Source organism: Eptatretus burgeri, chromosome 11 (assembly GCF_056783735.1).
Source record: "Eptatretus burgeri isolate ZD-2024b chromosome 11, Ebu_testis_v1, whole genome shotgun sequence".
Classification (NCBI taxonomy): domain Eukaryota; kingdom Metazoa; phylum Chordata; class Myxini; order Myxiniformes; family Myxinidae; genus Eptatretus; species Eptatretus burgeri.
Window position 1 is genome coordinate 83,144,544 of NC_140971.1, and position 26,932 is coordinate 83,171,475.

General features: G+C 43.4%; 1 protein-coding gene across 5 annotated transcripts in view; it reads right to left on the reverse strand.

The window, feature by feature from the left end:
* LOC147017500 (nuclear receptor coactivator 5-like) overlaps window positions 1–26,932 on the reverse strand; it is a 178,887-nt gene that overhangs the window by 120,106 nt on the left and 31,849 nt on the right. For all 5 annotated transcript variants that reach the window (XR_015049532.1, XR_015049531.1, XM_085847211.1 and 2 more), the window contains 2 exons: window positions 3,045–3,152; window positions 2,884–2,932 (listed from right to left, as the gene is read on the reverse strand). Coding sequence is in view for 3 of the 5 variants with exons in the window: in XM_085847211.1 (XP_085703337.1) it covers window positions 2,884–2,932; window positions 3,045–3,152 (157 nt within the window). In the remaining 2 variants the exon portion in view is untranslated. The remainder of the gene's footprint in view (window positions 1–2,883; window positions 2,933–3,044; window positions 3,153–26,932) is intronic.

Genomic DNA, 26,932 nt, shown 5'->3' on the forward strand with positions numbered 1-26,932 from the left:
CTATCTATTGTAAAGCCAATTTAAATAGCGAAAGCCAATGTCATGAGCTTCAAAATAAGGTATCATTTGCCAGTGTAACAAATAACATCGTGAAAAACTAGGGAATATTTTGAAGAACTTCTTTTATTTCGTTATTGTTTGAAATCATGGGAAAAGGGTTAGTCTATGCCCTTTTTGGAAAAATCTCAACCAGCATCCACCCTGGTCAAATGCAGGACCCTGTGCCCTAACAAACTATGGTAGATGCCAGCTTAGAACAAGAAAATATTTTTGAAATGTCATTTCATGGTTTTGCCCCTGTACGAGAAGAGTTTCACCTGTGAAAGATTACAAGTAGTGATGAAGAAGGTAGGGGAACACTGCTTGTCTGAGGGGTGACTGGTAAAACGTGTATTCTGCAGGAGATGGGGAGGGTCTCACTGCTGATAAAAGTAAATTGAAACCCGAAAAGAGGTGGTAAGAAACAGAGGGCAGTAAATAAACTATCTGCGGTGTGAAAGCAACAGGCCTTGCGTTTTTGCCTCATCGTACGAGATGACAATAATGTCTAGAGCTTTTGGTTCCATATATTTGAAGAGACAAACGTGATGCTGGTCCAGTTGCAGAATGCTGGAGCACCAACCCATAAGACCAGTACTCCATTGAGCTAAGAACAAAAGCTTTTCAGACTGAGTACTGTATTTTCCGGTGTATAAACCACGGCAGTGTATTAACCGCACCCGTTTTTCACCCTAAAGAAAAAATAATAATAAAAATAAAAACTCCGGTGTTTCACCACACCCATTTTTTCACCCTCGCAATAAATAAATATATTGATCATTTTATTTTCTGATCCATATATAAATACGTTTGTACATTAACTTTGTATGGAACAAAGTGACAGAAGAATCAACATGCTTACTCCCATGCCTGCTTAATTTAGTCCAACAGTCTTATTCTCATTTTCAAGAAGTTGAAGAGAGAGGAGATAAGAGGATACCAAGAAGTTTTTATTTTTCTTTCTTATTTTTTAATATTACAAAGAGGATTTTTTTTAGTTACTCGAAAAAGGAAGAAAAAGGGATTCATACCGGTGTCATACATATTTCTTGTGGATTTGTGGCCCTGAAAAGGTCCGTTTGGGTTTGATGAAGCTTTTCAGCTTGATGAATTTCAGCTTTGAAGTTTGATGAAACAGGGTAGAGCAAGTTCCTTTCACTGTCACCGCCATTTTCAGCTTCCTCCTCCTCGTCCTCCTCCCAAATGTCACAGTCCATGTTGTTGGAGATGCAGCATTTCAGAAATGCTCGCTCGATGTCCGACGGTATCTCCTCCCACACCTTGACGATCCAGCCACAGATCATTGGAAGGTCGATCTTTCTCATCCTCCTGCTCTTGGTGTAGATCTTTTCCTCACTCATTATCCAGTCAGACCAGCAGCGATGTCGCCCATCCTTGAAAGGCTTGTTGATGAACACAGCGAGGGCTTTAAGGAGCCATCTTCCCGCCTGGGATGACAACGAGATCGTTGTTGGTCCGACGGAGCAGCACTTGGGTGTCGTCAGTCTTGTGACAAATGAACGTATCCTGGCCGAGCATGCCCGTCGTCGAGAGAGACCGACATCCGGCCTACTACTCCAGACCGTGCGTACCGTCCTGGAACCATCCCTCATCTATGCACACTTCTGCTGCACACGAACAATCACACCGGCTGGAAATTTGTCTTTGGGCAGTATCCTCATCTTGAGCACGACATACAGGGAAACAAAGCGGCCCTTATTGAGTCACATGACCACCACCAGCCTTTTGTCGGATGCACGAAAGTTTGAGCGCAAGCTTACTTGAGGTGGGTGCTCCAATATTAGACTCCAGCTTTTGTGAATAATTCTTCTTTTGATGCGAGACCAGGTGTTCTCCTTCTTCTTCTTCTTTTGTGTTTATTGGCATTGTCAGAGCCGCGAGGTTCGATATACACCACGCTCCTAAACTCCGGGTATGAATTTAATTTCCACACACAGTTAATAAAAATGGTGTACAAACTCTTAACCTGAACCAATTTTCAAAATGTAAATAGCGAAATTGAGCTTAACAGCAGTTCCGACTGCTAAAAACAAACAAATAAATAAATAAAAAGTGTTAATTTGTAATACAATTGAAATTCCACATTGATAGTTTTTAAGACCGATTATTTTTTCTCCACCCATATATTAACTGCACCCCCAACTTTTACCCATTTTCCGATACAAAAAAGTGCGGTTTAATCAAGGAATGACAACAGAGGATTCCCAACTTGCGGCAGGCTTTGGAAGCCAGACTTGTTATGGTCAGCCAGGAAGTTAGACTGAACATCTTCTAGTGGCAGACCTTGGTCATAGATGAGTCGGTTCCTTTGACGATCCTTTGACATGTGAGAAGATGAGACAATTTCCCAAGATGCTTTGACATCTTCCATTTATCAGACGAGCATAAAGTCAAAATTGGAAGCGAGTGATGCAGCTGCTGTCTGCCTGTCAGTGGGCACTCAAAAACACAATACAGTCTCATCTTCAAAAAGAAAGAGGGTTTGATTTGCATTTGCAAGGTATTTAATGTTGACGACGAACAAGAATGGGCTCAAGAAAGCCGTGGGGGCACTACATACTCCACTGCTTTCATTAAGTCCATGACAAAAATATTCCTGGTTTATCATTTTAAAGAAGCCCTGCCAAAAACTTATTGGGCAGATTTCAGTTTTAATTTTGATAAGAAAAATGGTGCTTCTTTCACGTACTCATGACACACAAATTTCTGGAGAATAAAGAAATACAATAACAATATATTTTATAAACATGAAGTAAACTTTGAATAAACTGTGAAAGCAAAGAAATTGCTATTTTATTGCATTAAAATAAAGTAAAAACAAACCTTGGAGTAGACAACTTCCCTTTCTTCTTCACCACAGCCATTTTGACATCTATGCGTTGGAGGGGAGGAGAGAAAAATAATTAGGGAGGGTAAAATGTACATTAAAAAAAAAATTATAAAACAAATATCGTAATGCACAGTGATGGCAACTTTAGCTTTACCAAGTTTCTTTCCTCGGTAAAAGCGGCCATTTTCAGTTTTTGCAGCTCGCTGTGCATCATTGGACGATTCGTACTGAACAAATCCAAAACCTTTATAGAGAGAGAGAGCTGCAAGGAAAAGGGACAACACAAGAAAAAAAAAAGTCAGCATAATATACGTTAACGGCTAAATCATATTATTACCAGAGAGTTGGTGTCAAAGCCACCCAATGCTCGCCTGTTTATACATTTATCGTTTTTAAAAGACTAGTCTAATAATATTTGTTATAAAGCATTGCAGTGATGTCTGATCTAATTAATTTTAAAGCAATATATGTATTTGTATAGTGTAATCAGTTAAAAATAGTGTGGTAGATAAAAACATAAGAAAGGAAATAACTTGCACCAAAATCTTTAACATCTTCACGCTCACGCTGACGCTCATGCCGGGGGTATCGCTATAGCTTTCTGTTCTTCGAACAGGCGAGCTAAAAATGAGATCGGCTAAGTGAAACAAAAACATCACAGCACAACCTTAAGAGCTACAACAAACTCGCACCTTGACTCGGTCCTCTCATGATAGCCCCACTGAAGAATTGGTATCCTGTGAAGTCGTTCGCCCTTTCCCTCTGCTCATGTATTTTTTGTCTCCTTCAGCCACTCCTCATAGAAGAGTCCAGCTAGGCCCGGAATCAATCTAGTAGCCATGCGCTGAACCCTCTCTTTGGCATCTATGTCTTTTCAGAATTGGGATGACCAAAACTGCACACAATATTCGAGATGTGGCCTCACTAAATTCCGACACAATGTCAATACCACCTCTTTTGATTTAGAAATGATTACATCAGGTCAGGTATGGGAGCATGCGGTGGAGCAGCACGTCACTGCGTCCACTTTCCACCAGTACTCCAAGGGCATCTGTCTGGCCATCCCCCAGGCAGATGCCTGGCCCATCCCCACCTTCTTGAGATGTTGATAAATTTGCTGCAACCACAAGGCACGTGGTCAGCCCATTGGCCTCCTCCACTCACGAGGCGACCTCGCGGAGAGAATCTGGTAAGCAGGATCAACATCAGGAAAACGAGCCACATGTCCAGACAACCACAGCTGATGCTCATGGACTATGCAGGTAACAAATCTCATTTGAGTCTCTCAGCAATCGCTCGTTGGACACAAAGTCCGACCAGCTATAGCCAAGGATTCTACGAAGAGACCGAGTTACCAAAGGAATTAATTCTCTGCCTCAGATCCCTGGTCAAAGTCCAAGTCTCACATCTGTAGAACAAGAGTAGAAGCACCAAGGACCTGAAGACTCGGACTTTCATCGTCGTGCACAGGTACCGGCAGCACTACACCCCATGATCCAGTGAATCCATGACTCCCCAGGCCCGACCCAGACGTCTGTTGACATCTGGCACACAACCAGCAGAGACATGAATATCACTCTCCGTGATAGTGAATTAGTGAATCTCTCCGTGACCTCAACATCCTCGCCACAAACGGGTACAGAAAGATAGCAGCATCCAAGACGTCATTGAAAGCCTAGATCTTAGTTTTGACCCAGGAAACCCATAATACCAGCAGCTCAGACCCCTCATTCAGCACCTCAAGGGACCCCAAAAGGATATCTGGAGTCTCTGCAAAGATGACTGCATCATCTGCGAAATCAAGGTCAGAGATCTTGATATTCCCAAATGAAGCACCGCAGCTTGATCTCTCAGACATCCTCCACAGAATCCAGTTCATACAAGTGATGAAAAGTGTGGGGGCGAGTACACACCCCTGACGGACTCCAGTAACAACTGGACATAAGTCAGAGATGGTATCACCACATCTCACAGCACTCTCAGTACCCGAGTTTAGTTCAGACATCAGTGATCAGTTTTGGTGGCACCCCACAAAGACCAAGAATCCTCCAGAGGGCATCCCGATTTACTGAATCAAACGCTTTACAGAGATCAACATAGGCTGCAAGCAGCCCCTGCCGAAACTCTCACCTGCGTTCGGTGAGGACACAAAGAGTAAGGATACGGTCAATCGTTGACCTCTTTGGTGTAAAGCTCGACTGCTCTGGACGCTGGTGTTCAAGCAGATGGTGGTGAACCCTATCAAGAATTATCCGAGCAAAGACCTTGCCCGGCTCTGAGCAGAGTCACCCCTCGGTAGTTGTTTATTTATTTATTTTTGTATACCTTATCGAGGCTCGTATGAGAGCCAACACACAACTCACAGCAAGGGGGAATGAGACAAGAGGGGCGGGAGTGGAAGGGACAAAACAGTGGGGAACAGACACATTAGGTGAACTGTGGAAGGGAGAGGGATGGGGAACATGGCAAAGAGAAGATGGACATTACAGGGACTTTCAGGAAGGAAAGCAAGGGAATTGAAGGAAGTGGGCTTGGGTGGATTATCGGGGGTAGAAAAGATGGAGGATTTAGATGGGGGAAGATAAGAGGTGGTGGTGAACAGCTGTTTTGAAAGCCTGGAGGGAAGAATGGGAAAGAATAGAGTAAGGAAGTTTATTCCAAAGGTGGGAAAAAAGAGGAATGAAAGAGTGAAGATGAGCAGCGATTCGTGATTTTGGTAGTTTTACCAGAAGGGGGTTGTTGGCGGACCTTGAGCACCCTGTGGAAATGTGGTGGGGACAAATCGCAGAGAGAGCAGCGGGGGGGGGGTGCAAGGCTGGAGAGGAGTCGGTAGAAGACAGAAAGACCACCGACCAACCTGCGGTGATTGAGTGAGAGGCCCAAAGACTCAGCTTCATTGCGGGAGATGCCGATGATCTTAAATGCCCTGGTTTCGACAGCGTGAAGCTGAGAAAGGTGGGAGGCAGGAGCATCAGCCCAGAGGGGAGAGCAGAACTCCATCAGGCTACGGACAAAAGCTTTGTAAGTGGTCTGGAGCTCAAGAGGGCCGAGGAAGGACTTTGCACGACCGAGGATTCCCAGTCGGCGACTGGCTTTTGAGGCGAGGTTGGAAATGTGACTTTCCCAGGAAAGGTCATGGCAGATAGTGAGACCCAGAAGCTTGAAAGAAAAGACTTCTTCCAGAGGATTGTTGAGAAAGTGGATGGGGGGGTTTTCTAAACGGTCCTTTCGAAGAGACATAGTGAGAGTGTAAGATTTGTCTGGATTGAAAGACATGTTCCACGTGTTGGACCAGTTTGTGATTTTATCCAGATCTGCAGTGAGGGAAGAAGCTGCTGCTTGCCGGTCTGAGGGATGACAGATGGAACGGCAGAGGGTGGAGTCGTCGGCAAAGAGAAATAGAGGATTTTCCAGAGAGTCGGAGAGATCATTGATGAAAACCAGAAAAAGAACAGGGCCCAGAACGCTGCCTTGAGGAACTCCAGCCTGCACAGGAAGAGGGGATGAAAGAACTCCATTTAGGGCCACACGTTGACTGCAACAGGAGAGGAAGTCTGCGAGCCATGAGTGGAGATGGCCTTGAATACCATGGGAAGAGAGTTTGGTGAGTAGTGCAGAGTGCCAGACTGTCAAAAGCACGTGATATGTCTAGGGATACGGCTCGGATTTCCTGTCTGGCATTGAGGACCTCCATCCATTGATGGGAGAGCAGAAGCAGCATATCCAGGGTAGAGTGACCTGGTCTGAAACCAAATTGATGATTGGAAATCAAGCCATTGGAGAAGAGGAAGGATTTCATGTCTGAAGCGATGATGGATTCCATAACCTTGCTGATGATTGGGAGAAGGCTGATTGGTCTGTAGTTACAGGGATCTGTTTTTGCACCTTTTTATGCAGGGCAGTGATGTTAGCAGATTTCCAAGCAGATGGCAGATGACCTTGGGCAAATGAGAGGGTGAATAGAACAGAGAGAGGGTGAGCAAGAGCAGAAGAGCAGGCTTTGAGGACACGTGGGCTGATGCCGCCGTCTGGACCGGTTGCAGAATCTGACTCGAGGTTTGAAAGCAAGCTCTCCACCTTGTCAGGAGAAAAGGATACAGAGTCCAGGGACAGTTGGGTGCGACTGGGTAAAGTGGGTAGAGAAAGTGATGGGTTTCGGACACAAGATTTAGCTGCAAACACCGAGTTTAGACATTCAGCTTTATCACGTGTGGTATCAGCAGTGCAGCCATTTGAGGAAAGAGAGGGATGGAGGGGGAACATACACCAGAAACAGATTTGATTAGATGCCACCAGGATTTTGAAGAGGGAGAGAGGGTTGATGGGTTGAGAATTCAGAGTTGAGATGAGAAAGATGTTTTCTGGCTCTCCTGAGGGTAGATACACACTTGTTCCGAGCTTTGTGGAAGGAACTGAGATTGCCCTCAGTTGGGTTTGCTTTCCATGAGGCAAAGGCAAGTTGTTTCAGGACAAATGCCTCGCCACAAGCTTCAGTAAACCAAGGGCGGGAGGAAGGGTAGGACAACTGAACACGAGAGGGGAGTCTTGGCGATAACCCTTCCCTTTCCAGAGAGGGATAACAAGGCCCCTCTTCCTGTCAATTGGGATGATGCCTGTGTTCCAGGCAGAGCACAGAACTGCATGCAACGACACAAGTACAGCATTTCCACCAGCCTTAAGAAGTTCAGCATGGATACCACAAATCCCAGGAGCTTTACCTCATTTCAACCGGTTCACCGCTGCCTGTGTTTCCACAAATGAAGGTGGACCGCAGTTGATAGGAGGGTCGGCAATCGGGAGAGTAACACCCCTGACATCCAACGCGACAGCTGGTGGATCAGCCTGGTACAACTGCTGAAAGTAACCAGCCCAGCGGGCCTTCACTTTGGACTACTCTGTCAAGAGCCCACCACCCTCTGCTGTAACTTCAGTGCACCGAGGGACAGGCTTGGAGGAATGCAATGCACGAATTCCCCTGTAAGCTGGATGAGAATCACTTTCCCAATTCTTCTCTGGATCCTTTCTTAAATAATGGTGTTACATTTGCTAATCTCCAATCCTTCGGTACCTGTTCCGACTCCAGGGAATTATTTAAAATATCCGTTAACATCTCGCTTACCTGCTCAGTCACCTCCATCAATTCTCTCGGTTGCATATTATTTGCCCCCCCGAGCCTTATCTTCTCTGAGATTACTAAGCTGTTCCTTTACTTCCTCCACTCCAACTCGATCTTCTGTAAAAGCCCTTCCTCACCACCTTGATAGATACTCTCAACTATTGGCAATTCTCCTGACTGTTCTTGTGTAAAAGTTGAAGAAAAATACATGTTTAATCAGCCCGTCATCTCACTTTCATCACGAACCACTCTCCCAGTGCTACTTTTCAATGGGCCCAGAACAATGGTCTGAACCTGTTATTTTCCCCTGATATATTTAAAGAAAGCCTTGCTATTATGTTAAATATTCTTAGCCATGTCCTTCTCATACTCTCTTTTGGCTTGTCGAGTTATTTTCTTAACTTGCCTCTGTTTACTCCGATAGTGATATAAATCTAACTCCAGTCCTGTTATTTTAAACTTAATAAATGCCTTCTCTCATTAATAGCATACCTTATCTCACTGCTCAACCACCCTGGTCTCTTTCTGTTTCTAGTTTTACAACTCATTGGAATGTACTTACTCTGCACTCTACACATTTCCTCCAGAAAGGTCCCATGTAATTAAAAAGTTTCTGGTTATTGGGTGGTCGCTGGAGTACCCTTATTGTCGGGTTTTCCGTGTGTGTGTGTGTGTGTGTGTGTGTGTGTGTGTGTGTGTGTGTGTGTGTGTGTGTGTGTGTGTGTGTGTGTGTGTGTGTGTGTGTGTGTGTGTGTGTGTGTGTGTGTGTGTGTGTGAGGCTCTACAGCACAAACCAGCAAACCGATTTCGATGAAACTTGGCGATAAGTGCCATATGCGCTGGGAGTGTGCGCGTTTAAGTTTCATTGCTAAGGCCGTTGCTATGCAGCGGCCGAAAAACCGTGTACGGTATTTTCAATACTTGTCCTACAGTTTTGAACGTGGAGAAACGAGACTTCGGAATTAAACACTTTGAGATATTTAAAAAATTTTTACTCGAACCGATTTTTGATTTAGGTTTTATTTTTCAAATGGTGGTCCTTCAAAAATAGGGTGTCTATCTACCGTCATTGTTTTTTGTTTGTTTGTTTGTTTGTTTGTATGTATGTATGTAATGGACAGCTCTGGAAGCCAGAGGAGTCAACCGATTTTGATGAAACTTGACAGGTAGGTTCATACCAGGATCTAGTTCTATGCTTTTGAGCACCGTTGCTATGGACGCCACCATTGCCTAGCAATGGGACTTAGAAATTTTAGAAAAATCCCCAAAAAATTATTTTTTCGAAAATAAAAAATGGGCTTCCAGACTTTCATGCGCACTATAATCAACCTCTTTGTCAAAAATTTTCAGACCGATCTGTCAAAAACTGTATGACTAGTATGCAATTATGTCGCGACCACCCATGTCGCTTACCGGCTTGTTTATATATTAACTTGACCTTCCTTGTGAAGAAATCACTGATGTTTCTTTTTTAAAATCAACAATGGGATAATTAGACTAATATTTTGAACATTTGTAGTGCTTTTTCACAACTTGCTATGCCCCGCCCCTCAAAAAAGTGGAGTTCAGCGAACCACAGGTCATGTGGCCATTGACGTCATCTCCAGAACGCGACTCGCTCAGAGTCAATTGATGAGACGTCGCGTGCCGTATAAAGTACGTACGTACATATGCATTGTGCACATGCAGCAATACAACCAAAGACAGTGTCAGCCTTCATGCATTCCCGAAAGATGAGAATCTTCAGAGAATATGGCCATCGAAAGTGAAGCTGACAAGGTGTTTTGCAAAAACAAAGCCGAGGCTTTTGGAAGAGCGAGAACACAGAATGGATCAAAACAAGATCATAATGGAAAGGGGGAAGAAAGGGGGGGCAGAGAACAGCAAGGGGATACTTGGAAGAATTGGCATGGGAAATGAGATCAATGGAGGGGTGGGAGGAAGACACAGGTGGGGTGAACAGCTGGATACAAATTCAAAACACAGCAAAAAGAGGAAGGGAAAAACAGGGATGAAACAACAAAACCAAAGAGGGTGGGGGAGAGGAGGAAAAACAAAAACAAAAACATGTAAAAGAAGGGATGTGCTTTTTGTCCATGAGCCAGACCAAAATTTGGTACCAAATTGCGGGATAAAACGAGGCACCATTTTTTGAGTAGGTTATGACCGCCAGTTTAAGAATCCGCTTGCTTGCAATTTCAATAGCGTAGCTTTCTTGGGGAAATCCGCTAGGGGCGCTTTGAGGGGACAAAATACTTTTTTTTGCAGATTTTGCAACTAGATGCAATGGACAATCATCCTAAATCAAGTTGGAGGCTATATATGTAATGTAAATGGTAAAATTTTGACAAATTGTTTCAATTTTTTAGCTTAAATGAATAGAAATTACAAATTTCAAATGCGATTTTCTAAAAAATTCTATTTTTTCCAGCATAATCAAAACCTGACGGATGTTGACCCATGCTATGAATACTGGTCGTCTGTGAGAGTCGTGAGACATTGTATTGGTGTCATTGCTGATCATAAAAATCAGTTGGAAATGCAAAATGGCGTCCAAGATGGCCACCAGAACTACATCATTGAGGTATGGATAATCTTCTTTTGTGTTTCGTCTCCAATGAATTTGGGTTCGAAGATGAGTATGGATTTTTTTCGAATTATGTATCCATTTTACTTTTTTCTCAAGACTAAATTTGGCATTATTTTTCAAGTGAACGCAGAGTATGAACAGCATAAAAATGGACCCGACAAGCTCCCAACCTGCAAAGAGGCACAAGCCTGATTGTGGTGTTTGCATTCTTTGTAAAAAGGAAGTTGCAGTAGAAAAATTAACTGGACCAAAAGACTTATCTTCATGGTTAACATTGCTTAATGCTGCAAAAATACGTAATTATGAACCTGTTTTGCAGTTTTCCGATTCTAAAGAACAAGTACCAGAATCAATCAGATACGAAACACCTTGCCGAAATCGTTTTACTAACAAAAAAAGACCTTGAGGCTCAACGTGCAGGTCAATGTGGAAGTGTTTTGCCGCAGTCCACAATAACAGAACCAACTCGAGCTCAAAGACAATCTACGGATGTTTCTGAACGGGTTTACCCCATCAAATGTATATTTTGCGACCGGGAGTCAAAATATTCAAAGGGGCGGTCATGTGAAAAACTCGTTAAATTCCGCGAATTGCGGGTGGATGAAACATTGCGGTCAGTTGCGGTGCGAAATGTTGCAATGCCCGGCAGAACAGGAAAAAGTTGCGAAATCGACAATAGAATTTTGGCCTTGACATCCAGGGAAATAGTCGCTGCGGAGGCTCACTACCACCATTCCTGTTATAAAGACTACACAAGGATGAGACCTGAAAAAACAACTCAGGAGACGAACGATGCCGAGGAGGCAGCATACAAGGCTGCAGAGTCGGATGGTTATGAACAATTGTTTGATTATATCCGAACATCGCTTATTGATAATCCCTCCATTGTGCCCTTATCTCAACTCACCATAAAACTTGAAGAATACATGCATACCCTCGGTATAGCCATAATCAAGCCATCGACAAAAAAGCACATTCGCAGTGTCCTTGAGACAAAGTTCGGGTCTACTCCAGTTCATAGTGAACTACAATAACAGGGTACTGGTGACGTCTAACGCCCTTACCAAGGAAAATTTTGCCATGAAAGAACAGTTGCGGTTACTTTTAGCTGATCCTTCCGATTCCAAGGGGGACATTTCAAGAATTGCTGCGTGTCTCCGGAATCATATCAAAGATGCACAGACCCTGCAGCAATGGCCCATGTATCCACAATAACTGACACAGGAGTCAATTCTGATACCCCAGTCACTTGAACTATTCCTCACCGTCTTGCTAACTGGGCATTCAGACACCCAAAAATGTAGTTCCCGTAGCTATAGGATTACACACTCCCTTGCTCAGGATATAGTTTATCATGTGAGCACTGGCCGAAACAAGCAACCAAAACACATTCTCTTGCCATGGGCTGTAAAGTCCATTACAGGAAATACAGAAACAATTTGATTGCTAAATCGTCTGGGACATGGTACATCATATACAAAACTTGAAGAATTGGAGACTGCCTTGTGTTTGGAGAAGCTATGGATGGAGGAACACAGTGGCACAGCCTTGCCGTCCGGTATTTTCCCCCCATGTCCCGACAGTCCTTGCTTTTGATTATATCGATCGGTTGGAAGAGACCTTAAGCGGAGCTGGAACATCTCATCGCGTAAATGGTATCATTGTGCAGCCTAGTGATTGGACTTCTACCTCCTCCAAGACGAGAAAACCTTCCCAGAGAGAGGAAGAGAACTTTGCCACCACAGAACGTTGTCATGCCACCTTACTACACGAGCCAGAGAAAGAGTCCACCAGCAGTGTCCCTAGGAGAACCGACAGTTCTTGAAGATTTGTTAGCTGGTTGGCTCGGGAAAAAAAACCTAGTTTGGTCGCTTTTGCGACAACAACAACCTACAGGCCAAACGATAAGTGCCTGGACCGGCTTCAATATTGTGACCCGCCAGGACATCCCTTCAATCACAAAGGATACGATCGGGTACCTCCCAACAATTAATGCACCTGCTACTAATATGTCTACGGTGCATCACGTACTGGTTAAAGCCATGAGTTGCATGAATTCATTGCAACTCTCCGAGATAGTTTGTGTTTTTGATCAGGCACTCTATGCCAAAGTGGCCGAGATTGTGTGGAATGATCAGGCTCGATTCAGTCCAATCATTCTTCAGATGGGAACATTCCATACTATGTGTAACCTGCTTTCAATACTCGGCAAGCGCTTTGGAGATGCAGGGCTTTGTGATCTAGCTGTAGAAAACAACATTATTGCGGAAGGTTCAATATCGAAAGTTCTTGATGGTAGACACTACAACAGAGGAGTCCGTCTTCATAAGATTGTGTATGAGGATCTACTCAGGTTGTTATGACAGGGTTTCTTCGCAGAGATAGAATCCCGACAAAGCCTCAGAGATGTTCTTGACCGCACTCCACGAGTTGGGTGCCATTTCCAGTAATCCAGATAGTGAAACAATGCAAAAATTGCTGTCACATCAACCAACAGTTCACATTCTGAACCTGTTTTCTCAGTATTGTGACGAAATGCGGAACGAGAGAGGACGAAGGCTGCGTTCTGGATGACATATGTCGACATTGTTGAAATCCTGCTAGCCATGATTCGCGCTTCACGCGAGGGCAACTGGTCCCTCCACCTTCATTCAGTAAGGTCACTGCTACCCTGGTGTTTCGCTTATGATAAAGTGAATTATGCGAGGTATTTGTCAGTGTATCTCGCACAGATGTCGAGGCTGGTGTATGACCATCCAGAGATATACAAACAGATGATGGATGGAGGATTCTCTGTGCAGCTAAGAGACAATAACCCTTTTGGTCGTGTATCAGTGGATCAGACGCTTGAGGAGACCATAAATAAGGACACTCAGACGGCAGGGGGAACCAAGGGATTCAGTTTGAATACATCTGCAGTGGCAAGATATTACCTTAGCGCAGAGTTCCGTAGCGTGGTGTTAAGGCAAATCCGACAGTTGACAGACGGGGATGAAGGAGAAAGAAAAGTGAGCCACCCAGACCTTGGAAATCATAGAATGCAAAAGGGTGAGAGAGATGTCCAGGCAGTTTCACAATTGCTGCAAACAAGCTGGGTTCACCCGTTTGCCAGAGAAGATACGCAAATCTCCAGCCTTTCGACTGGAATCATAGTTCCAGATGGTGTTAAAAAGGATTTGATAAGAGCAGAGCAGGTCGGTCGAAGTGCTGCAAAGCAATTTGTGGATGAAAGACTTAGTAAAGGAGAAAAGTTCTACGACCCTTTAACAAAGCTGAAGCTCAAAACGTTTGCCTCAATGCAAGTGACGAAGAAAACAGCTGCTGGCAATCGAGAAATCGTGCTGAAGGCCGACAACCGCTTGTTCGGAAGGATGCTCCTCATTGGTTGCAGTAGGCAACTGGACATGCAGGAAGTGTTGAGGCACCCTTTGGGAACAATACCCTGGGCACTGGCCAACCACGATGGATCTCTGAAAAAGACCGCCAAGGCAGCACTTGCTAACCATCTTGAAAGTGGTGTGCTTCCAGAGGAAACTACACCTCGACCTTCCGCAGCAATCATCGAGGGTATGGGACTTGTTCAGAAACTTGATGGAAATAAATTAACATTTGTGGAAATATCCGAGAGGCTGCTAAAGATGGCTCTCGCAAGTCACCCAGACAGTAAAAGAGTAGATGTGGTGCTTGACATATACTTAGACTCATCAATCAAGGATGCAGAAAGGGTCAATCGTGGTGCTAACTGGGGCATCTTATTTTCACAGATAGTGCCCACTCACACGGTCAGAAACTGGAGAGGAATACTCTCTAGCCCAGCAAGCAAGCGTCAACTTACGCGATTCGTTGCCAATGACTGGCAGCAGAGACAATCATTGATCGGTGAGAAAGAACTCTACGTAACAGCTGATTCGAAATGCCTCCGAATTACGCAGGATACTGTGATGGAAGTGCGTGAACTTGATTCGTCGCATGAGGAAGCGGACACTAGGGTTTTGCTACATGTGTCACACGCTGCTCGATCGGGTTTCAAATCAGTCGTCATTGTTGCCGAAGACACTGATATTCTTGTGCTTCTCTTGGCATTCAATGCTCATATCAGCACCCGCTTTTGTATGCGACTTTCGTCTCAGGAAGGATTCGACTCTTTAGCATTGACACGATTGAAGCGAGAATAGGACTCAATGGCAATTCGTTGCTGGGTCTACACGCATTCACAGGGTGCGATTCGGTCAGTGCATTCTCAGGTATGGGCAAGATCAAGGGACTGAAGTTGATGCGAGGAAATAAGGAGTTCTTGGATGCATTGTCTAAGCTGGGGAGTGAATGGACATTAAATAGGGATGTTGTTGATACTCTGCAGGCATTTACATGCCAGCTGTATGCGTCCCGAACCCATGATACAGAAGTGAACGCTCTACGCTTCAATCTATGGCGCGCTAAAAAGGGTGTTGTAGAATCCGGGCAACTACCACCGTGTGCAGACACCCTTAACCAACACATGCTAAGAGCAAATTACCAGGCCGCTGTATGGAGACGATCCCTTGATCCAAAGCCTTATGTGCCTGCTCCAGAAAACCATGGCTGGCGCACAACTGACGATGGTTGACTTGAAATATGTTGGATGACAGGACTGCCAGCACCCCAGGTAGTTTTGGACTTCATGTTCTGTGAGTGCCGATGCCTCAAATGCCTATCATCACGCTATCACATGCCTCAAATTTTAACTAACAGGTGTAGTCATTAGACCAAACAAAACCTCTCAGTATATTCTGCACAGTAATATTTTAGGAATTGGTCTATGAAGTTACTGGCTTCAAGAAAACAAAAACTGGAGAAAATTGTGTTTGAAATTTGAAATTTCTACTCATTTCAGCTAAAAAATTCAAATAAATTTCCCTTTCTTTACCCTTTTCAGTACAGTTTCAGCTTGACACTGAAGTTAGAAGAATTTTTCATGGTATCAAGTTAACAAATATGCAAAAATAAATAAATAAATAAATTGGTATTTTACCCCCCTTGAAGCACCCCCTAGCGGATTTCTCCAAGAAAGCTACGCGTTTGAGCTGGCAAGCAAATAAATTCTCAAACTATAGGTCATGACCTATCCAAAAAGTAGTGCCTCGTTTTATCCCGCAATTTGGTACCAATTCATGAAAATACTGGGCTCAGCTCATGGACTATTAGGGAAGGATTAATGAGAGTCAAAGAGACACAGTGAGTCATTCTGGAAAGTCCTGAGACGGTCCTTTCGGAAAGACACAGAGTCTGAGATTTGTCTTGCTTTAAAGACCGAAGACATATCCCAAGTGTTGGACCAGTTCCTGATTCTATTGAGGTGTACAGAGAGGGAAGAGGCTGTTGCATGCCTATCTGAAGGATCAGAGATGCTATGGCAGAGAGTCATCAGTAAAGAGAATGTGCAGGATTGCCAAGAGAATCAGAAAGATCATTGATAAAGATGAGGAACAGGACTGGGGCAAAGACGATGGCTTGGAGTTTGAGAGCCGAGGAGATGAGAGGATCCCATTGTGAGCTACACACTGACGAGTGCGGCAAACCAGAACCATTGGAAGTGTTACTTTAAGCAATCTTGAAAAAAAAAATCCAAGTACAGTAGTATACTCATTTACAAAGGATGTAGATAGACGAAGCAGAACATACGTTGACAAATACACCAGGGGGTTGCCATCGCTTCACAAGAACACTTAAACATTTTTTATTCGGAGTGGTTGAAGATCATGAGTAGTCTCCTTTGATTGTTCAAATAATTTTCAGTGACAAAGTAATTTCTACAGATTTTCTACCACGAGGCATTACAAAGTTTAATTTGAAGTTTCAGGTGTTTTTTTTAATCTTATCTGGAATTGGCATTCCAAATAAGGTGTTGTCATTACGCAGCATCCATCCGCCCGTCTCCCATTCCGAATTCTCCAGCCAAAATTTGGTAGCAACGTTCTGCTCCTGACTGGTAATGCAGATTGAAAAAACACATTCCAGTCACGTGACAGAAGGTCGAAATTGGCCGACTTAATACATTCCTTCCAAAATCTTCCTCTTCAGACCTACCAGTCAGAATGCTACCAAATTTGAGTTTTAACATTAGGCCAAGGCCCAGATCAGCTGCAAGTCCAATGGTCATATTTTTACATTTTTAAAATAAAATTATCTTTGCCAATCTTATGTGTATTTCGACAATTTTCAACATAAATAGTTTCTCCAAAGGTGCACGCATGTGCAGGCACGTTATGTTCGACATTTTGCTTTTACCGGCAATCGTATTTTCAGCGACTACTTTTATTTTTATTTTTACAGAGTTCAACAGTGGGGTGAAATTTTTGCAGTCTAATTTTTTTTTTCATTTTAACTGGGCTCTCCAGAGATGATTAGACAATTATATTCTGTATTTATTGCCAGCAGTGAAGATCGATATTCACAGCAATGCTCGCCTTAGGCAGCCGCATTTCACGTGAACAAAATATTGGCCTGCACTCAAGCTCAGGTTGTAAACTGTATCGCTGGTATTCCTTGCGCGTCAAATTGGTGTGTGTGTGTGGGGGGGAGAGGACACGATAGATTGATAAGCTAACAATGGATATTCTGACACGTGTTGCGATAAGTATTGTATAATCAGCTGCGTATGGCGATACGCATCATATCATGACACAGGCACATTGTTCCACCACGATAGGTGGGGGCTCGAATAAATTAGTCTGACGTAACCCCAAATAATGTCCAAGTTCACGCATATGTAGCCACAAAGTACTTGTGCAGAAATGATATTTGCCTTTCTGTATAAATACATACAAGTATTCAAAAAAAAAATCTGTTCCTGCACCTCCCATGTACACAAAAGCCTTCATCACAATTAGGCTACAAAGTTGCATAATAAGTTGCCTGGTCAGAGACATGTTAATCCACCAGGCTTAACAAAAGGGTAACAGGTAAATGAAGGATCAATATGCAGCAGACAGCACTCCAGAGATAAAAGTTAAACAAAGAAAATCAATGGTGAACAGGAAAATAAATAAATAAATAACAATTTGGGGGAAGGTGGCGATGGGGTAGGGAGGGGGTGAGGGGCAGAAGTCACATAATTCATGAAATGCAGATGAGTTACAACAATCAACTCAACATAGATTCCAGGCAGGCGAACAATAACAAAAAGTAACTCGAGCAAAGTCGATGGCATGCCATCACAAATTTCCACCTAAAGCAAAGTTGAAGGATGGCAAAAAGTTCCACTCTTAAAATTTTGAGTTAAACCCCCCCTCCCCCCCGTTTTGACCCCTGTGACCTTAAGTCGCCACACCTGGGGTAAAAAAATATATATACAAATGCAACTAGTACAAGCATCATAAGAAAAATTACAATATAAAACTTGGTTAGGTAATTAAGCAGAGTCAGTCTCAAAAGTTTCCCCATTAGCAGGGATTGTTCTCTGAAAATAAACATATTTCATCCAAGATCCAAAACTCCGAGCAAACAAGAACAGCACTCAGAAGAGTGCATATCTCCACCAGGCTCTGAACAGTTTACCTTTTGTATCCCACGGACAAGTCGGATACGCATTCCAAACCTTAACCAAAATCGAAATCGAATCGCCTTGTTCTCGTCACCCAACCAACTCATCCACCAAGTTTTATCAGAATCGTACACAACTTTTTGAAATATCAATATATCATGTAATGCTATGTATTGGCTTTTGGCCACATCTCTCAATGGTGAAGAATCACAGAAATTTTTTTTTTTAATTCTCGTATTCCATTCTCGTATTTTTTAATTGGAATGTTTATTTTTTAATTAAAAAATTCTCGTATTTTTTAATTCTCGATTTAGGATTTTCACCTAAATCGAATTGATTTGTCTGAATCGCATACTCAATCTGTCCACCCCATTCCGTCCGAATCTGTCAACTTTGTGAGATATCGTGGTATATGTCGGCATTATCCCCGTCACAAAATGGTGAAGAATCACTTAAATTATTGGATCCAGATTCGGATATTCACCAGAATTGAATCAATTCTCCCTTGCAACACACCCAACCTATCCACCAAGTTTCATCCAAATCAATCCACAACCCTTTTGATTTTGATATACCCTGCTCACAGACACAGAGAAAGAGATAGACAGACATACATACAAATGGGTGAAAACCTCCTCCGACCTTTGGTGGGGGAGGTAATAAGCAGTGCGAGCATAAAGTATGGCCACAGTGGTAGCAAACACCCCTTTGCAGTGCGGGTAAAATGGCTACGGCACAAGAGCATGCTGGACAGTGGGAGCTTGGCAAAATGCGTAAGCAACCGGTCATGCCCTTATAATTAGTTGAAAGTACATACACTCCACATGGCCGACAAAATGCAGCCTGATTTCACTTCCATCAGGGCTGACGTTTTTATTGCAGACACTTTCCAACCAGCATGGGATTGAAACATGATAACATTTTGAGAGCATGTGTATGTCAGGCTTGTGAATTTGTTTCACAATAAACAATTATATTTGCGGCAGCATACTGCGTATGGGATGGACAGGATAACTCAGAGGTAGCATAATTGGCTTTGAGAAGCCTCACTGAGGTTAGATTCACAACATAACAATAAAGTCACCCTCGTGTTTCACAGGCAGGATGAGCATCAATGAGTGAACGATACTCCCCCGGATAAAGATCTCACGGCGGCTTTCCAAAAGAGCAAGCCTGTGTGCCGGTATAGTGGTCAAATTCAAGTTCCATGCCCAAACCGAGAGCACTGTGATAGTGGTGAATGGTCCTCGGGCTTGTTCTTAGATACAAAAACTCGTTTGGCAGAACCATTGCTCTTGGGGAAAAACAAACAAACACAACAACAGATTGGTCCCAGAAGATGGGGATTAACTGAGGACACCAAGCATGCAGGTTTCAGAAGCTGCCAAAATCTATTTCACGGCACCATGAATGTTCCACCATGGGAACTCATTGAATGATCAGAATCAATTTGTTCTCGTCACACACCCAAACTGTCCACAAAATTCGTCCGAATCCGTCCACAACTTTTTGAGATATCCTGCTCACAGACAGACAAACATGACAAACAGATAGGGGTGAAACATGACCTCCATCCACCTTCAGAATATATCACACTTGGCAATTTTTTTCCTTTCATATGTGCAATTAAAGGTCTTAAACAATAGATCAGTCAAGGTGCAAACTTTGGGGGGGGGGGGGTGGGGGGAAGGAACGACTTGTCTGCAAAAAAACCAGTAATCATAACACCTTTTAGTTATCAAAATATGCTAACGTGACAATATTGTACACCGCCACTCCCTCTTCCATGTCCAGGTGCTGCACGTCGTCATCATCGCCAGGCACCTGCGATGACATGCGTCAAAGAGAAAGGGCATAATCGGTTTTCACTCCGTTTGCTTGTTTGGCCGGGCGATATCTCAACCATCCTTTGAGCTAGGAAGCTGAAATTTGGGCACAATCGTGAACAAGTGCTTTAATCAAAAAAGTAAATATAAAAATACTGTTTTTGCCAATCAATTAAATTGCTGAATGATTAGATTCGCGAGATATCCCTTATTGTCGGGTTTTCCGTGTGTGTTTGTGTGCGTGTGTGTGTGTGTGTGTGTGTGTGTGTGTGTGTGTGTGTGTGTGTGTGTGTGTGTGTGTGTGTGTGTGTGTGTGTGTGTGTGTGTGTGTGTGTGTGTGTGTTTGTGTGCGTGTGTGTGTGTGTGTGTGTGTGTGTGTGTGTGTGTGTGTGTGTGTGTGTGTGCGTCTGCAACGCGAGGCTCCACAGCACAAACCAGCAAAGCGATTTCGATGAAACTTGGCGACTCGGTGCCATATGAGCTGGGAATGTGCGCGTTTGAGTTTCGTTGCTAAGCAACCACCCGTTGCTATGCAGCGGCCGAAAAACCGCACGTTCACTATTTTCAATACTTGTCCTACAGTTTTGAATGTGGAGAAACGAGACTTCGGAATTAAACACTTTCAGATATTTATAAAATTTTACTCGAGCCGATTTTTGATTTAGGTTTTATTTTTCAAATGGTAGTCCTTCAAAAATAGTGTCGATTTACCGTCATTTAATGTGTGTATACAATGTTTGTAAAGAACGACACAGTCGTTCCACCTTCGATCTCTCCTCAATCCAAACGTTATTGACCAAAGTGAAAAGGATCCAAAATAAATGGAATCACTGGCATTTGTCTTTGTGGATTTCTAATAATATGGTATAAATCAAGTTATGTGGAATTTGAAAAACATCTTTTAAAAAAAATTCTGCACCCCTCATTATGTTATCGTCTGCTACACTGCCAGGTTCATCAAAAACAACTGACCAGGAAGTCTTCTCGCGCTTCCCACGGTTTGGTTCGTATTTCCCTGAACATCTGTTCTGTTGATTTTTTTTTCTCTCTCTCCCCTCTCTCTCTCTCTCACGTTACGTTACGATTTGTTTCGTGTTCTTCTGACGTCCACTCTGTTTGCCGTCATCTGAGGTAATGTCAACAAAAATACTTTTTTTTTTTTTTACTTAATTCGTCCCTAATTTACTCGAGCTGATTTTTGATTTAGGTTTTATTTTTCAAATGGTAGTCCTTCAGAAATAGGGTGTCTATTTACCGTCATTTTTTATGAGTGCCAGTTGGCAAAATACGCAATAGGAAAAATCCTGCCAGGCAGAGGAACAATTGTATGTGAACCAATACGTCTTGGCAATGAATCTTCGTCAGTGGATCGGTCAGAATGAAAAGCATCGTATCCAGCGCTTCGATCCTAGCAGATCCCTCGTCGTCTACCGGCTTGTAGATTTATTCATTACCTATTTATTTTCTCTCCTCTGGTCAATATTTCCGGCATCAATTTAGTGAGGAAGCTGATATTTGGACACGGCAGTAAACAAGGGATTTGGCTACAAAGGGTATTTTTGATTAATCAATTGATTAATTTTTAAAAAGTTATGATTCAGATGAAACGGTTGTGGTTTAGGTCCGTTGTTTGCCAATTGATTAAGAAATTAAATATTTTAGGATTACTTACAGCCTCTCTCTCTCTCGAGTGCAGCCTATGGCTGCTGGTTACATCACTGGTTGGGACGTGGCTATGCCGCTGATGCAGTGTCCCCCTTACCAGTACACTGGTGCTCATTTTGCCGACCTCGGAAGGATGACGGGCTGAGTCAACCTCCTGGTGTATTTTTAAATTCAGCGGCCAACGGGGTTTGAACTCAGGACCCTAGGATCCCAAGCTGCCACCCGAACCAAGAAGCCAACACCAGGCTCTCATTACTTGCAGTATATATTTGAATTAAGAAAAATCAAATCAATCAATTATTGTCCACCACTCCCAATTCAGTCTCCATGTGCTGCAGAGTGGCATCACCGGGTGCCTAAGGCACCCCGGCAATGTCAAAAGCTGGAGCAAGTGACATCCTTTAAACTGGAATTTGACCACTTTCACAACTGTTACTTTCCTTGGGTCACCATTACCAGTATATAGGTTTCTAATGCTCTAGTTATGAATTTGTCTGCATGTTTGTTTGTTTTTAATCGCAGGTCAGTCATTTCAGCTCGTTCCCAGAATGGAGAGGTAGTTGATACTTGGTTGCAGTTAAAAGCAGCTTTATCTGCCATTTTTTTGACTTGAACGGAGAAAGCAAACTGGCTCTTTTGAAGCAAGCAACACTTGCAAGCCCATCTTGCATTCTCAAGAGTATCCACTGCATCTGTAATGAGGGTGAGTGTGAGTCTTAAAGGTCAAACTTGCATGTGTGGTCAGCCTAAAATCATGATAGAGTTCAGACATCAGTAAACCACAGATCGTGACAGCCTTTGAGCTGGGCTCTACCATCGGCTGTACGAATTTTGTTAGCACTCTTGGTCACTTTTTTTTTTACCTCCACCACTGCAGGTGAAGGAGGTTATGTTTTCACCCATTTCTGTCTGTCTCTGTCTATTTGTCTGTGTACAGGATATCTCAAAAAGTTATGGACTGATTCGGATGAAACTTTGTGGACAGGTTGGGTGTGTGACCATGACGAATTGATTCGATTTTGGTGAAGATCTGAATCCCGATCCTGATCTGAGAATTTTTTAAGTGATTCTTCACCATTGAGCGATAGGGCCAAAAACGATATAGTACTGTGTAGTAAGATATTTCAAAAATGTATTGGGCCCGATATGTTCGTGGATCAGGCATTATGTGGTGGAGGTATGGCGCTCTACCGAGTGCACTTCTAGTTTTTCTTTGCAAACAGCAGCAATGCAAGAAGTTTGAGACTTGTGGTTTTGATACTCCTGTCGTGGTATACTTCAAAATCTTGTACCCTTGGTATTTACAAATGAAACCTAAATAACACCGTCTCATGATGATGCACTTACTTTCATCAATGTTTCCAAACGGGTAATGTATGTTAACCAAAGTAGCAAATGCTGTTTGAATGCAGCATTTGTAAGAAAGGCATCTATCATGGACAGATGAAGATTATTTGCACTTCATCAGCCATGGTCGAGACTCGAAGATTGTATGTAGTTCTGTACACCAGATATTCTCCACATGGTTCTACTTGCACCATCCAGCACATGACAATCAGGTTTCGTTACCTCCTAAGACACATTGGGATCTTGACAAAAAAAAAGACCATCAAAAGCAGCTTCGGTGCCCTTTGCATTAACGGCACAAAATGTGGACTGTTGGTTGTGCCCTCACTATTGCCCTGACAGTACAAGAAGCACCTTTTGCTGTCTGACCTTGCAAACCAATTTCTCCACAGATCAAGTTGATAGATGATAATATAGTCAATGGCATATGGCAAGAAGTACACAAAAAGTGAACACGTATTTTTGTCAACTTCCCCTGACAAGGAATTAACCACCCCCTTACCCACATTTCTTCTTCCACCATCTTTAGCCAAGACTTTCTTGGTCTTCCCCGTCCTCGACTTCCTTCTACATTCATCTCCATCATTCTTCGTATCCAATCACTTTCATCCTTCCTCAACACATGACCCAACCATCTCAACCTGTTTCTCTTCACAACATCCATCACAAGCTCTATTCCCATCATCTTCCACAATTAATCATTCGTCTATCCCTCTCTCTCAACGAAATTCCACACATCCACCAAACCATTCACATTTCCACCCTTTCCAGCCTTCGTTGCTGCTCTACGTTCATTACCCACGTCTTGCTCCCACAAATCATAGCACTTCTCACACATGGAGCATACACCTTCCCTTCAACCTCAACGGCACTCCCCTCCTCGTCAACACGCCACTCAGTTCCCAAAACTTCTTCCATGCACATCTCACTACAGCAACCACTGCCGACTCCGATCCACCTTCTTCATTCAGCATGTCTCCTTGGTAGCAAAATGTTTTCATACTTTCCAACTTCACACCATCTCAAACTCAACAATTCCTCCATCTGCAGCTCCCTCGATACACACCTTACACTTGAATGTAGCTACCACACTGGCTAACGTCCCTCTCACACCACTACATTTTCGATGAACTCACTCGGCACACATTGTACATTGAATGGGATTCACTCCAACACCCTTCCTGCACAGCACACGGCCACGTCTCAGTTGTTTCCACCTCACCACATGTTTTGCCACTTACCATCACCTTCAGCTTTCCGATATTCACCTTCAAACCTTTTGCCTCCATACCTTCATTCCACTTATTAATCTTTTCCTTCAGTCCATCCATATTCCTGGCAAACACCACCAAATCATCTGTGCAACTCCCACAGTAAACCCCCTCCTTTGCACTCCAAGCCAGCACCTCCATCACAACTATAAATAGTAGTGTACTGTGTACCAGCCCCTGGTGCACTCCACCTTCACCTCGAAAACTCACCACTGTTCCCATCCTTCATTTTTACAGCGGTGTGCGCTCTCTCTCGTACATTGTCATCACGACTCTGATCAACCATTCCTCCACGCCCAACGTCCTCAATGCCCACGTCACTACTTCGCATCTGTCATTCCTCTTCCTGGCATCAATCCAAACTGCATTTCATCAATCTTCACTTTCTTCCTTATCCTCTTCTCCAACACCCTTTCCAATACCAGCATTCCATGCTCCAATAACTTAATCGCTCTAAACGAGCCACAGTCCAGAGGGTCACCTTTCCCCTTGTACAGAGGGACGAGGGTACTCAGTTCCCAATCCACTGGAATGTGGCCTTCTTTCACCACCAGATAACAAATCTGTCATTCTCTTCACACCCAAACTTCCCACTGCTTTCAACATATCTCCCACAACTCCCGTCGGCCCTCCTGCTTTTCTTCACGTCAGTGCTCTTATCGCTTCCTCAACTTCATTCTCAGTTATCTTCTCTGCCAGTCCTAAAACTGGGTTACTCTCTATGTTGCCATCCCATTCATTCTCCAGATTCAACAGCCTTTCCATATATCTCTTCCATCTTCCTTTAATTCCATCTGGGTCCACAACGATTTTTCCCACTTCATCCTTCAAGCAACTCACCCCTGTCACATCGCACCTCTCGTTCGCTATCTGCTTTGCAATCCCAAATACTGCTCTCTGACCTTCTTCTGAATCCAAACGTTCTCCAAGCATTTTCCTATGTGCCTCCTTCACCTTTGCTATCTCTTTATTTACAGCCTTCTTGGCTACCTTATAACTTTCATACACTGCCTCTGGCCACTGTACCCTGCACCTTTTGCCACTCCTTGAACTTCTTCCTCTTCTCGTCAATCCCCTTTCCAACGTCATCATCCCATCACCACGTTTCCAAGTGCCTCGGTGGTCCTTTTGTACATCCACATACCTCAATGACGATTCCCAATAGACTCTTTCAAGCTCAACCACATCATCCTCTGCAATACTCAACCCCTCTCTTAATTTCGCCTCCAGTCACCTCTTTCAACCTCCACACCTTCATCCTCGGTTGGTACTTCACCTGCCGAACTCTCCATGCACCTTTCATCTTTATGTTGCAGATAACCAAATGGTGCTGTGACACAGCCTCCTCCTGGATCACCTTTGTGTCCCGGATGTTCCCCCATCTCGCCTACGCACCATCAAGTAGTCAACAATTGTTGTCGACCCACCTGACATGTGTGCAACAACATTATCCGCTTTCTTGAATAGAGTATTACAAATCAAACCAGTTCAATCAGCAAACTCCAAAATCCTTTCACCTTCTCCATTCCTCACACCATATCCATAACCCCCATGGACTCGCTCAAAACCATCTGTACTCCTTCCCACATGTCCATTCACATCTCCTCCTACCACAACTGCCTCATCTTTCACATTTTTCATCAACTTTTCTATCACACACCAGAACTTGTCCTTCTCTTCAGCGCTCCAACCCTGCGGGGCATATCCCGAGAGGACATTCACCATTCTCAACCTTTCACTCACTCAAATCACACTCACCACACGATCTACAAAGTCAATGATGTTGACTGCTCTACGTTCATCAAATCAAAATGAAGAGAAAATATGATTCCAAGTGTATTTTTCCCCCATAGGCATACAACAGCAAAAAAATAAAAAAAAATTAAAAATTACCCCCGGTTGGGGGTGACGGTCATCTCTGAAGCTCTGTAGATGTGGATCTCTGATCGGCTTAGAATGGCTTCGATGTTATCTTGTCTTTTGGTTCAACGTACAGACGAAAGCCCGGGAGTAAAAAGGATAGAAAACCTCAGAAATCAAACTACATTTCCGAGCTATCCGGAGATAGATTTTGAAAATGGTTGATTTGGAACATTTATGATCAATGTGTCTGCAAAAGGATAGAAACCGGACCTCAGAAATCAAACCGCATTTCTGAGTCATAAATGGCAGAGGATATTTTGACAATGGATGATTTCACAAGTTTACAGCATTGGCGACCTTGACATTGACCTTCAATCAGGTCTAAAGTCATACCGTCGTGCATCACTCATCGACCCCTACCTATATACCAAGTTTCATCAAGATTGGGCGAAATTTTTTTTTGACCGTATCACATCGACTATTTTTCCAACTTTAAAGATACGTGACTCGATAACCAGGACTAATTTAAAAAAAAAAACCGGCCCGAACACATTTAGATATTGTTCCATATTATCAGAATCCGAAGAAATTTCGAAGATCGGATCATAAACGGCGGAGGAGATAGATTTTGAAAATGGACGATTTCGCAACTTTGGAGTGACCTTGACATTGACCTTCAATCGGGTCAAAGGTCATACCGTCATGCATCCCTCATCGACATGTACTCACATACCAAATATCAAGAAAATCTGAAGAAAAAAATGGGGACGTACGTACGGACAGACATCGAGACTGTGACCTAAAAAGACAAACCTCTATGGCTTTAAGAAACTCATTCTTAT